Here is a 13804-nt window from a genome sequence, read left to right as displayed (position 1 = left end):
ATGTCAAAGATTAACCGATGCAACGAAACGAGCAACAGGAACCGCGTTGCGACATTTCCAGTCATTGCCAAAATTCCCCAAGCCACGTCCCGCTCTGGCTGTCAGGGAGCGGCAGTTGGCAAGGAAACAGCTGGGCTGCCAGAGCAGCAAAAACTTACAAGCCACATCTGGTTCTGCTCCTGCTCGGCTTGGAGAAACACCGAGGACGCCACCTCGGCCTCTGTTCTCCTCTGCTCCAAGCTGACACTGTAGCCGGTCTCTGCCCTCTGCTCCTCTCTCTCTCTCTCTCTCTCTCTCTCTCTCTCTCTTGTGCCGGGATCCTGCTTCGCCTTGACCCCCGGATCGCAGAGAGGGTTCAAGTCCTTCCCCAGCCTCTGCCAAGGCCGGCCCCCCACTCCCCCTGTCCCTGGAACAGGACTCTCTAGTGGGACTTCCGGACAGGCGCCTGTTGGCCCATCCGCCAAGGGAGGACCTCGGTGCTCAGAGGTGAGTTCTCCAGGTGTGGCCACCCTAATCTCAGGGGTCCAGGCAGGTGCTGGGCAGGCCCTGTCTTGAGGTCTCACTTACTCACTCCTTTTCTTTCTGAGCTGGCTCCCTTTCTTCCACCTGGTTGGCAGCCCTCGGTGGTCCTCTCCCCTCTTCCCCAGTCTCTCTCCTTCTTGATTAGACGAGTTTCCGGCCCCTTCCTCATTCCTGCAGCTGCCCAGCGGTCAGCCGCCTCTCCCCTCCTGGAGGGATGGGACACAAATAGAGAAAAACAGAGTTGGGGGGACTTTGGAGGTCTTCTAGTCAACCCCTCTGCTTGAGCAGAAGATCCTGTACCATTTTGTACAGGTAGCTGTCCAGTCTCTTCTTAAACAGCGTCCAGTGATGGAGCGCCCACAACTTCTAGTGGCAAGTTGTTCCACTGTTTAATTGTTCTCACAAATAGAAAGAGGCTAGCTGCTTCAGAACGAGGAAAAACTTTCTCTCTTTCTTTCCTTTGTTTTTTCTCTTTCTTTCTTTCTTTCTTTCTTTCTTTCTTTCTTTCTTTCTTTCTCTTTTTTCTTCTTTCTTCTCTTCTCTTTCTTTTTCTTTTGTTCTTTCTTTCTCTTTCTTTTTTCTATCTTTCTTTTTCCTTTCTGTCTCTATCTTTCTTTCTTGCTTGCTTGCTTGTTTGCTTTTGATTTCATAGCTGTCCATCTCAGCAAATGACTCATCAATGCCACAGAAAGATTGTGCAATCCGTAGTATTAAATGTTTGACTCAAATATGGGCAGCAAACCAACTTCGGGAGAGTCTGTTCTTCTGTTTAGTTATATTTAACATTTTATTAAGCCTCTTTTTCTAAAAACCTAAAACTTTCTGACGTTCCCAACAGGAGCTCAAAAACCTTCCGGTCAATTTACAACCTCGCTGGCAAATTGCTGAATATTTAGAGTAGAAAGGTGAGATTCAAAATTTGAGGACCTCAACATCCAAGCAGCGCTCAGCGCACGGACACATTTGGGACCAGAACTCCTGTGGCTAAGAAAGGGACAGATTGCACTGTGGTTCCTTCCGCAGCTAATGTCTTCCCCAAGAGACCCCGCACGTCCAGGTAATTTCCCCCCCACACCAATTTTCAAAGTGGGATGCATAATTAACAAAGCAATGACCCCCCCATGGGTGGGGGCAATGGGGCCATTTGCATAATCAGGAGCCAGATCAACCCAAGAGGAGGCACACGGGAGGGGGAGACGCAATAAGATCCTGTGGCGTTGCTTGGCCACAGCTGCTCTGCCCATGTGCAGAGTGTAATAATAATAATAATAAAGTTGGAAGGGACCTTGGAGGTCATCGAGTCCAAACCCCTGCTCAGGCAGGAAACCCCAAACCATTTCGGACAAATGGCTGTCCAGTCTCTTCTTCAAAACCTCCAGTGTTGGAGCATTCACCGCTTCTGGAGGCAGGTTGTTCCACTGGTTAATTGTTCTCGCTGTCAGGAAGTTTCTCCTTAGTTCTAGGTTGCTTCTCTCCTTGATGAGTTTCCATCTGTTGCTTCTTGTCCTGCCTTCAGGCGCTTTGGAGAATAGCTTGACTCCCTCTTCTTTGGGGCAGCCCCTGAGATATTGGAACACTGCTATCATGTCCCCCCTCGTCCTTCTCTTCATTAAGCTAGACATACCCAATTCCAGCAACCGTTCCTTATATGTTTTAGCCTCCAGCCCTCTGATCATCTTTGTTGCTCTTCTCTGTACTCTTTCTAGAGTCTCAGCATCTTTTTTACATCGTGGTGACCAAAACTGTACGCCGTATTCCAAGTGTGGCCTTACCAAGTTTCCCCTCTGCTAAGTGCGCGGGGTTGTGACACTTTTTAGAAGGGGGGGGACAAGGAAGGGAGTGCCCTCTTCTTGCTATATTGTTGTCCCCTCCCCGTCTCAACCGTGGCCCCTGTTTTGCTTTCGCAGGGCCCGGCCCCAAGGACTCCGAGGAAGGCGGCCTAATTAGCATCCCGGAAATTATTCGGAAGAAACGAGATGGTCAGGCGCTGCAACCGGGGGAAATCCGCTACTTCGTGCAAACTCTGGGCAGTGGCAGATCGCGGGAGGGGCAAACCGGTGAGCCTGCCTGTCGGAGCGTGCACAGTCTTATTGCGCTGAGATAACCCAGGAGTAAACACAGTAAACAGTGGTTTGTATTAAATGGTGCTTTATCTTACACTATCTACAACAGTGGTGGCGAACCTATGGCACGTGTGCCAGAGGCAGCACTCAGAGCCCTCTCTGTTGGCACGCGCACCACCGCCACCAGCAGCAGGTCCATCAGGCCGCCACCGCCACCCGGAGCAGGAGCTCCACCCAGCACAAAGGAGGTGAAACGGCCGACTAGCATTTTACATGCGTCCATGCACACATGGGGCCACGAGCACGCATGTACTGCAAATGGGGCAGGGCTAGTGCCTGTGTGATACTCACTAGCCCTGCCCCATTCTTGTGTGGTGCAGCGCCTTGTATCTGCACCTTGCGGTACAGCGACAGCCGTTTTTATGGCTTGCAGCATGGTGGTCCATTTTTGTGGCCCCGGTTTTTGCATGCCAGAGGCGGCACTCAGAGGCGCTTCCCTGCCCCCCACCTGAGGGCACCACAATGCTGATGCGGCCCTGGCACTTTGCAATAAATAAGTGGGTTTTGGGTTGCGGTTTGGGCGCTCGGTCTCTAAAAGGTTTGCCGTCACTGATCTACAATATCATGTACCAGGAACAATATACGTACACGTGCTAATACAGCAGGATCCAACAAACCACAGTTACAGCAGGAAATGGAAGAGAAAAAGAACACGTCAGCAGAGCCTTCCTTTTATACAGAGGCTCTTAAAGAGACACAGACCCTGCTGAGTCATTCCCATCATTACATCTTACCTCTTACATTACATAAGCTGGTTAGCTGTTAAATCAATACCTTGACACTGGCAGAGGTGGTGGGAGGGAATTGTGGGGTGTGTGTGTAGGCTGGCATGTGGACAAGTAGGGACCGGGGGCTCTCCTGTAGCTCACACTGCACTCAACCCCTTTGGACCCCATAGAACCATGGTTTGCAAATGACAGCTTCCCCTTTTTTTTAATAGTTATTTTTCTTTAAATTAAAACGTTCTTAAAATGAAGTCATTAAATACTTTTTTTAAATCAAAAGAGTTAAATGGTTTTAAAACAAATAATTAAACCCTTTTTCCATCTGGGACCCCTCCCACCCAACCCCTCTCCCCTCTTCTTCCAGGGGCTATGCTGATGGCCATCCGCTTGCGAGGCATGGATCCCTGCGAGACCCTGGTGCTGACCCGGGAAATCGCGGCTTCGGGGACCACCCTGGAGTGGCCGGCACAATGGCGAGGGCTGCTGGTGGACAAGCACTCCACGGGGGGCGTGGGGGACAAAGTCAGCCTGCCCCTGGCGCCGGCGTTGGCGGCCTGTGGCTGCAAGGTGCGTCACGATGGCCAGCTGCCACCTTCCTGGCTCACATCTGGCTTTGATGCCAGATGGTCGTGAATCCTGGTTTCCTTAATGTCTGAATGTGGCCCGGATCCTCTGCAAATCCAGGCAAACTTCCCTCTTTGGGCTTCTCCAATCCACAAAATGAAGAACAGCAACTGGATCACCCACTTGGGTGGGAGGGCTTCCTCTGCCCAGGAACGATGCGCGGTGCTCCTTCTCCTTCCTACGAGCCAATCCTGGAGGCCTTTTGGCCTCCTAACCCTCGGTGCCTCTTTCCCCTGAGCAGGTGCCCATGATCAGTGGCCGGGGCCTGGGCCATACCGGGGGCACCCTGGACAAGCTGGAATCTGTGCCAGGCTTCTGCGTTTCCCAGAGCCCGGAGCAGGTGAGAAGACCGATGCGCTATGCTGATTGATAATTTCCCAGCCAGCAGATCCGGTATTGTGTCATACTTGGTGGTCTCTGAGCTTGGTTGCTTTCTTGCAGACGTCGCATGACCCAGCTAGGTAACATCATCAGTGCTTAGAAGCCTTTTAGCACAAGCCTATAGCAGTGATGTTACCCAGCTGGCTCATGAAATGTCTGCAAGAAAACCACCAAGCTCAGAGAGCAACAAGGACTCCACTATCCTCCTCCTCCTCAAATCCCATCCCTTCTAGCACTGATGATGTTACCTAGTTGGGTAATGAAACGTCTGCAAGAAAACCACCCAGCTCAGAGAGTGCCAAGAACTCCACAGTCGTCGTCGTCCTCCTCCTCCTCCTCCTCCTCCTCCTCCTCCTCTCCACAAATCCCACTCCCTTCTTGCACTGATGATGTTCCCTAGTTGGGTCATGAAACATCTGCAAGGAAACAACCGAGCTCAGAGAGCACCAAGGACCCCACAGTTCTTTTCCTTCCTTCCTTCCTTCCTTCCTTCCTTCCTTCCTTCCTTCCTTCCTTCCTTCCTTCCTTCCTTCCTTCCTTCCTTCCTTCCTTCTTTCCTTCCTTCCTTCGTCTTCTTCTCTTTTTCCTTCTCCTTCTCCTTCTCCTTTCCACTCCCTTCTAGCACTGATGATGTTCCCTAGTTGGGTCAGGAAACGTCTGCAGGAAAACCACCCAGCTCAGCAGCAGGGACCCCACAGTTCAACCCCTGAGCTTCAAAGGTTTCCCTTCTGTCAGTTCCCTTCAATTAGATCCAAAGGGAACTGGTGTGTTTGTGGTTTAAGGTGATGTAGAACGCGGGCTGAGGTTCTCCCAACTCAAGGCTTGCCTGGACAGTGAAGGAAGAACCAGACCAGAATCCTACTTCTTGGACCCCAAACGATAGGCTTTGTTCTCCCGCAGATGAGAGAGATCCTGGAAAAAGCCGGTTGCTGCATCGTGGAACAAAGCCAGTATCTGGTCCCAGCGGACAAGGTCCTCTACGCCCTGAGAGACGTCACAGCCACGGTGGACAGCCTGCCCCTCATAATAAGTAGGTCCTCTGACTCTGGACGGTCCTGGCAGATGCTGAAGTCCTGCAGGGTTTTTCAGTCGTTCAATTTTGGGCTTGTCGGTTTGTGGGGCTCTGTGGTTGTCCCAAAGGCGTTCTTTTTCCAAAAGGCAACTGGACTTTCTTGGGCTTTTTTCCTTGAAAACATTTCGCGTCTTATCCAAGAAGCTTCTTCAGTTCTGGAGAGGTTCTTAAGTTCTTCCGTTAGAACTGAAGAAGCTTCTTAGAAGCTTCTTAGCAACGAAGATAGTTGGTCTGATTGCGGTCACAAATCCAGGACTTCAGAGAAAGAGGCGTGGAAGCTTGGAACCAACGTCCAGGGGACATGGTGGGTCAGTCATTAGGGAATGAGTTTAACACCTTCTTGGGATAAACATATGTTTTGTTGTTGTTGTTAGTTGCGAAGTCATGTCCGACCCATCGCGACCCCATGGACCACGTTCCTCCAGGCCTTCCTGTCCTCTACCATCTTCTGGAGTCCATTTAAGCTCAGGCCTCCTGCTTCAATGACTCCATCCAGCCACCTCCTTCTCTGTTGTCCCTTTCTTCTATTGGCCTCAATCTTTCCCAGCATTAGGCTCTTCTCCAGTGAGTTCTTCCTTCTTGTTAGGTGGCCAAAGCACTTGAGTTTCAACTTCAGGATCTGGCCTTCTAAAGAGCAGTCAGTCGGGGTTGATCTCCTCTAGGACTGACTGGTTGGATCGCCTTGCAGTCCAGGGGACTCGCAGGAGTCTTCTCCAGCACCAAAGTTCAAAGGCCTCCATTCTTTGGCGCTCAGCCTTTCTTAGGGTCCAACTTTCACAGCCATACGTTGCAGCTGGGAAAACCATGGCCTTGACTCTACGCACTTTTGTTGGCAGGGTGATGTCTCTGCACATGTTTATCATCTGCCAATTTAAAAAATGAAATAAAAATAAAATATAAAAAATGTTAATACAAGAAAACCAATTAAGAAGAAAACAAACAAACTCAAAGGAGAGGTTGGGTGTGGGCCACTAGGTCTTCTTCTGCTTTCTGTGCAGAAGAAATTTCCTACGTTTCTATGATGTACAGGGGAAGAGCTGTGCACCATGGACTCAGTGGCTCCTTCCTGGGCTCTTAGGTTCCATCCTGAGTAAGAAGATGGTGGAGAAGCTCTCCGCTCTGGTGCTGGACGTCAAATTTGGCAGCGCTGCCTTGTACCACACTCTGGAGGGTGCTGAGGAACTCGCGCAAAGCCTGGTGAGACCGAAGCGGCCCCGTTCAGCTTCTTTGGAGGGTGGACAGGCGGGTGGTGGGGATGGCGGTTGAAGTCCACAGGTCTTAAAAGTTGCCAAGGTTGGGGAAGCCCTGGTTGAGAAGATGTACAACCCAACAGGACTACCTCACTTACCTTCTTGCAGAAGCTTCCATAGAGATCTGGGCCTTCCCACCAACTGTGGGTGGAGAAATGTCACCTTTCTCGTGCTTTCTCTCCATCTTTCCCAGGTGTCCGTCGGAAACCATCTCGGGACGAAAACAGCGGCAATTCTGAGCAGGATGGATGAGCCCATCGGTTGCCGGGTGGGCAATTCCTTGGAAGTCCTGGAAGCCTTGCAGTGCCTGGAAGGAGGTGGCCCCGAGGACCTCCGTGAGCTGGTGACCACACTAGGTGTGTCTCAGGGAGGACACCTTGAGGGTGCTCCTCAAGCATATACACAAGGTGGGTTAGGAACGTCCTTGGATCAGCCCCGCCAGGTAGACCAGACCACGAGTCAACTTCGTAAGAAAGCTAAGTCTACCTCGACGGAGACGGAGGAACGAACAACCTCTTGCAAGTGGGATTGTGACGTCCCCCTTCCCCTACTTACACCCACGTGAGTTAGGGAGGGGTCTATCTGACCACCTCCGACTTAAGCCATGTTTTTCTGCTTGGTAACAGAACTGGCCTATCTCTGTCAAGGTCACCTTCCTTACTCTCTACACGGTGAAGGTGGATGTCAAGAAAAGGACCTTGTATTATGTAAATTGAGCCAATCAGCAAAGCAGATTCCATCCAGGATGGAATGAACTGTGTGGAAAACTGTACACCAACTTTCCCCAATGTGGTGCCTGCCAGATGTGTAGGAAAGCAGGTTTCAGCTCCTCCTCCTCCTCCTCCATCACCATTACTATCCTTTTCCCTTTTTCTTTCTTTCTTTCTTTCTTTCTTTCTTTCTTTCTTTCTTTCTTTCTTTCTTTCTTTCTTTCTTTCTCTCCTTCTTCTTCTTCTTCTTCTTCTTCTTCTTCTTCTTCTTCTTCTTCTCCTCCTCCTCCTCCTCCTCCTTCTTCTCCTTCTCCTTCTCATTCCTTTATCCTCCCCTTCATTCCTTCTCCTCCTCCTCCACCATCTCCGTCTATCATCTTTCTTTTCTCTTTCGCTCTCTTCTCCTTTTCCTTCCTTTATCCTCCCCTTCATTCCTTCTCCTCCTCCTCCATCTTCCCCTTCTCCATCTCCTCCATCTCCTCCTCCTCATCTATCAGTGCTATCATCTTTTCCCCTTTTTCTTTCTCTCTCTTTCTCTCTTCTTCTCCTTCTCATTCCTTTATCATCCTTCTCCTCCTCCTCCTCCTCCTCCTCCTCCTCCTGCTTGGGGTTGTGAATCCACCAATTGTTCAAACTCTACAACTTGCATCTCTCCCACACAAGCCACCAGGAGGTGATAAGCTGATAAGGGGACATTTGTGCGGTGACGTCATGGTCCCTATGACCCCCCCTCCCCCAATCCCTACCTCTGTAGATGCCTCTGCAGCCCTTTGCTGCAGAAACGAGAAGATCAAGATAGGGGAATAGACTTAAGACGGATTTCATCCTTTGCCCAACCAACACACATCAAATCAAGGCCTATGGCATATTTACTTTTTCAAGAGGGTGAAAAAAAAACCCCAGAAGCTGAAGGATACGTGAATAGGCATTCCTACCTGGAAAAGGGGGTTGGGCTAAATGACCTCGAGGGCCCCTTTTAGCCCTCGGAATCTCCCCCGGGCCCTGCTCGGCCAACAGCCCTGAGCTTCCCCCCCCCATTTTTAAACGCTCCCTCTGGGCTCGCTCAACCGGGCCTCCCTCTCTCGCTACAGGCGGCATCCTGCTGTGGCAGAGCGGGCGAGCTGCCTCCGTGCCGGCGGGGGCCGCCCAGATCGGTCAAGCCTTGGACAACGGCTCTGCCCGGGACGCTTTCCAGGCCATGCTGCGGGCCCAAGGGGTGCAGGCCGAGGCCTCCCGCCTGCTGTGCGAAGGGACGGAGGCGCAGCGGTTGCAGGTGTTGAAGCTGGCCGGCAACCAGGAGGAGCTGCGGGCTCTGCAAGATGGTACGGGATGGGGTGGCTGCCATCTCTCTCCTCCCCCCCCCTTCCCTTCCCTTCTCCTCCCTTCCCTTCCCCTCCCTTCCCTTCCCCTCCCTTCCCTTCCCCCTCCCCAGAGTGGAGGGAGCCTCCGGTCTGCCCGTCTTCTCCTCCTGCAGGGACCGTGCAGCAGATCCAGGCTATGCCCATCGCACAGGTGCTGCATGACTTGGGAGCCGGCCGGACCCAGGAGGGGCAGCGCATCAACCCCCGGGTGGGCGCGGAGCTGCTGGTCTCTACCGGGAAGCGAGTGAGCAAAGGTAACGGCCAGGGCTGCCTGGAGCCGAAGAAAGTGCTGGGCCAACGCCAGGGGAACCTTCGACCAAGGCAAAAGGCTGAGCCCCCCTGAAAAGGGGACCCACATAGCTGCAGAGGCAGCATTCTCTCCCAACCTGGAGGAGGAGGAGGAGAAGGAGGAAGAAGAAGAAGAAGATGTGGGGTCCCTGGTGCTCTCTTAGTTGTTTTCTTCCAGACTTTTCATGACCCAACTAAGGAACAGCATCAGTGCTAGAAGGGAATGGGGTTTGTGGAGAGGAGGGGAGGGGAGGAAGAGGAGGAGGAGGACAATGACTCCTGTGGGGTCCTTGGTGCTCTCTGAATTTTCTTACAGACATTTCACGACCCAACTAGGGAACACCATCAGTGCTAGAAGAGAATGGGGTTTGTGGAGAGGAGGAGGAGGAGGAGGACGACTCCTCTGGGGCCCTTGGTGCTCTCTGAATTTTCCTGCAGACATTTCACGACCCAACTAGGGAACGCCATCAGTGCTAGAAGGGAATGGGATTTATCGCTCTCTCTCTCTCTCCCCCTTTTCCTTCCAGGAACTCCGTGGATTCGAATCCATTACGACACCCCCAGGCTGAGCAACACCCACCGAGAAACCTTGCAGAAAGCCCTGATCCTGGGGGACCTGGAGCCCTTCACCCCCGCCTCAAAGGTGGCAAAAGTCCTTTTTTCTACGGAAGAGTCAGCCACGCCTGGATCTCGGGCAGAGAGCCAAGGGGCCTCTGAGAAGGAGCAGGGCCTGGACCGGGCGGCCGAAGGACCTGGGGTCCCACCCAAGGCCCCACCCTTAGATTAAGACCCTTCTCAGGAGGACGGGAGGAGGCGGGGTCTGCAAGACAGAGCCTGCAAAGGGCTTCCATGGTCCCCTCCAGAAGGTAGGGGTGGACCTGGTGGCCCAGACTGGGGAGCTCCCAGCTTGGAGAAGGTCGACTTATGTCAGGGGTAGGCAACCTTGGCTCTTTTATGACTGGTGGACTTCAACTCCCAGAATTCCTGAGCCAGCATGGGGGAACTATGGCCCCCTCATGACTGGTGGACTTCAACTCCCAGAATTCCTGACCCAGAATGGGGGAACTAGGGCCCCCTCATGTCTCGTGGACTTCAACTCCCAGAATTCCTGAGCCAGCAGGGGGGAAGTATGGTCTCCTCATGACTGGTGGACTTCAACTCCCAGAATTCCTGAGCCAGAATGGGGGAACTAGGGCCCCCTCATGTCTCGTGGACTTCAACTCCCAGAATTCCTGAGCCAGCAGGGGGGAACTATGGTCCCCTCATGAGTCGTGGACTTCATCTCCCAGAATTCCTGAGCCAGCAGGGGGGAACTATGGTCCCCTCATGACTTGTGGACTTCAACTCCCAGAATTCCTGAGCCTGCCTGGCTCAGCTTGGAAACTCTCCCTTTCCCCTCAGCATGGCTGGCTCAGGAATTCTGGGAGTTGAAATCCACGAGTCATAAAAGAGCCAAGGTTAACTACCCCTGACTTATGTGGTCATTGAGGGACAATTTCAACTTGATGCTCACATCCTCAGCCGTCAGGTTGAAGGTCCGAACCTGTAAGTCGTCCTCCGAAACCAGAACCAATTTTTGTCAATAAATCCTACCGTGCTTGTGATTTATCTCGTCCGATCGCGTAAGCGGGCGGGCATCAAAATGGCGCAGTTGTGTGAGGCTAGAGCTTGCCAGTTGACCGACACAACTTTATGTGCTCTTTAGAATTTAGAGTAGAATGGAGCTGGAAGGGACCTTGGAGGTCTTCTAGTCCAGCCCCCTGCTCAAGCAGGAGACCCTGTATACCATTCCAGACAAGTGCCTGTCCGGTCTCTTCTTAAAAGCCTCCAGTGATGGAGCACCCACAACTTCTGGTGGCAAGCCGTTCCACTGGTTAATTGTCCTGTTAGGAAGTTTCTCCTTCATGCCAGGTTGCTTCTGTCCTTGATTAGTTTCCAGCCATTTTTTTTTTGTCCTGCCCTCTGGGGCTTTGGAGATGAGGTTGACCCCCTCCTCTTCTTTGTGGCAGCCCCTCAAATACTGGAATACGATCCTCATGCAATCATGTTTACATCCATCCATCCATGGATTCTTGGCTCCTTTTTGCCCCAAAGGTTTTAAGGCCCGGCAGGGGTTTTGCCTCCAGAAATTATGATTATGACTGCGTAGATCAGTGGTTCTCAACCTGTGGGTCGGGACCCCATTTGGGGTCAATCGACCATTTCATGGGGGTCGCCAAGCAAGGCTGTCCGCCATTTTTTTGTCCGCCATTTTTTTTGTCCGCCATTTTTTTCCCCTTTTTCAGCGGGTGCCTTACCTCCCTTGGGCTGGGCCAGCTGGTGGTCGGCCTGCTCCGTCTCTGCCGCTTGCCAGCTACGCCTCGGCCGGCGCAGGGGGCGGAACCACGCATGCACGGCGCTCCCAGGCAGGGAAAGTCCTCGACTTACAACCGGTTGGGTAGTCCTCGACTTACGACCGGTTTAGTCCTCGACTTACGACTGGTTTAGTCCTCGACTTACGACCAATTTAGTCCTCGACTTACGACCGGTTGGGCTCGCGGCATTAAAAAGGTTGAGAACCACTGGCGTAGATTATCCACTGGGCACTTTTAATCCCTGCCAACCCAAAGCCAGTTAACTGATGCTAACTAATTCAACATGTAACAAAATTATTCATATATATAGAGAGATATATTTATATACAGTACTTTGAAATTTATCAATCCTGTCAATGCACTAACATTGAGCAAAACTGGAACGGCAAGGCTAAAAAAAACCCAAAACCTAGAAGTCCCTGAAAAAGGTAAATAAACACCAGCGGTCACCGTGAAACGCTTTAAATTTCCTAAAGGTTGCAAGAGAAAGCCGCGAAAATCAGCATTCGGGAGATATAAAGCGTCAGCCTAAATTAGCGAAGATCGAAGGGATGGCAAGCCCTTGATACGGGCACCTGATTTCTTGGAAGAACAAGAGGCGTCGTTGGGCGTTTTCGTTTCCTGAGGGCACCCGGGGCCACTCCAGGAGCGAGCCGCCATAGCATAAGAGGAAAAAAAGGACATTTTGGGGTTTGCGTTGATGGTTTCAAGGCACGACTTGCTTGCACAGGCAGCTAATCTTCTCGGCGCAGGGTCTGGTGAAGGCCTTTCCCTTGCTAATCGCCACGCAACTTTCTCTGGAGACGAAAGGCTTCGTTAGCTGTACAGGCCTGCCGGGGGATTAAAAAAATAACAGAGTTACTGATCCAAAGCGCAGCGCCCCAGTACAGTGAGCCCTTGACTTATAACCCTTTAATCATAATAGTAATAATAATAATAAAGTTGGAAGCTCGACATGGCGAAGTTGCCACGGGACAACTCGCTGCAGGAGAATTTAACCTTTCAATTTAATTATTTAAAATAAACAGAACAAAATAGTTTAAATGTTTTGTCGTTCCCATTTCATGCCTTTGTTTGATATTAGGGCAGGGGTAGGCAACCTTGGATCTTTTATGACTGGTGGACTTCAACTCCCAGAATTCCTGAGCCAGCAGGGGGGAACTATGGCCCCCTCGTGACTCGTGGACTTCAACTCCCAGAATTCCTGAGCCAGCATGGGGGAACTATGGCCCCCTCGTGACTCGTGGACTTCAACTCCCAGAATTCCTGAGCCAGCATGGGGGAACTATGGCCCCCTCGTGACTCGTGGACTTCAACTCCCAGAATTCCTGAGCTAGCAGGGGGGAACTATGGCCCCCTCATGACTCGTGGACTTCAACTCCCAGAATTCCTCAGCCAGCCTGACTCAGCTTGGAAACTCTCCCTTTCCCCTCAGTGTGGCTGGCTCAGGAATTCTGGGAGTTGAAGTCCACGAGTCATAAAAGAGCCAAGGTTGCCCACCCCTGTTTTAAAGTTTAAAGAAAGGACCCCTCCGATGAGCTCCACCTCTTGACCACGCAGCCCTGGGGGGGGGAGAGGGGACACTCACATCCGGAGGTGCAGGAGGCCTCCGTCTGCCCAGTGCCAGGTCCCCCGAGACAGGTTGAAGAACAAACCGATCCAGGTCCTCTGCGGGACGTAGCTGTGGTTAACCAGGATGACCCATTTGTGGGACTCTCGGAGCAGGAATTCCTAGGAATAAGAAGCCGGTCGGATTCTGGCCACAGTCCAGGAAGGTGGGAACTCGGGGCTGTCCGGAGGAAACCACCCCAAATTCTGGACGCCCAAGGACAGGGGTCACCGTGCACCTCAGCAACGTCCACCCTTTCACGTAAAGAAGTGTTGGAGCAGGGTTCACCTCTTGATACGGAAGACTCTTAAAGTGTATATTGAGACAAAACCAGAGACTTTACTTCTATAAAAGAATAACAGAGTTGGAAGGGACCTTGGAGGTCTTCTAGTCCAACCCCCTGTGCGAGCAGGAAAACGTATGCTATCCCAGGCAAATGGCAGCCCAGTCTTTCCTTGAGAGATGAGAAATAGATATAGAAAGAGAGAGGGGGGGGGGGTAGATAGAGGAGGGGATAGAATGGATAAATACATATAGACAGGTGATGGTAGGAAGGTAGGAACATAAGTAGGTAGGTAGAGAGAGATAGATGGAATAGATAGATGATAGATAGATAGATAGATAGATAGATAGATAGATAGATAGATAGATAGATAGATAGATAGATAGACAGACAGACAGACAGACAGACAGAGATGAGAGAGAGAGAGAGAGAGAAATGGAATAGAGACAGACAGACACAGTAGATATTAGAAAGGTAGGTTGAGATAGATAGATAGATAGAT

The 13804-nt window shown here is 51.6% G+C and overlaps 1 protein-coding gene across 1 annotated transcript; it reads left to right on the top strand.

Annotated features, from left to right (window-relative positions):
• TYMP (thymidine phosphorylase) lies at positions 1–9843 on the top strand. The gene is made up of 10 exons (XM_015826852.2): positions 1–100; positions 2430–2579; positions 3735–3937; positions 4236–4334; positions 5276–5405; positions 6526–6644; positions 6891–7053; positions 8499–8729; positions 8882–9022; positions 9584–9843. The coding sequence occupies exons 1-10, from the start codon at positions 1–3 to the stop codon at positions 9841–9843; spliced, it is 1596 nt and encodes a 531-aa protein (XP_015682338.1).
• Positions 9844–13804: the final 3961 nt, after the last annotated feature.

Source organism: Protobothrops mucrosquamatus, unplaced genomic scaffold, assembly GCF_001527695.2.
Source record: "Protobothrops mucrosquamatus isolate PMUCROS unplaced genomic scaffold, P.Mucros_1.0 scaffold3336, whole genome shotgun sequence".
NCBI classification, from domain to species: Eukaryota; Metazoa; Chordata; class Lepidosauria; order Squamata; family Viperidae; genus Protobothrops; species Protobothrops mucrosquamatus.
This window is presented reverse-complemented; position numbering and strand designations above follow the sequence as displayed.

What these genes read in the sequence shown, in the direction of transcription:
- TYMP (XM_015826852.2), top strand. Translation starts at nt 1, where the DNA reads ATGTCAAAGATTAACCGATGCAACGAAACGAGCAACAGGAACCGCGTT. An exon ending in TGGCGGCCTGTGGCTGCAAG is followed by an intron (nt 3,938 to 4,235) that starts GTGCGTCACGAT and finishes TCCCCTGAGCAG; the next exon opens with GTGCCCATGATCAGTGGCCG. An exon ending in CAGCCTGCCCCTCATAATAA is followed by an intron (nt 5,406 to 6,525) that starts GTAGGTCCTCTG and finishes CTGGGCTCTTAG; the next exon opens with GTTCCATCCTGAGTAAGAAG.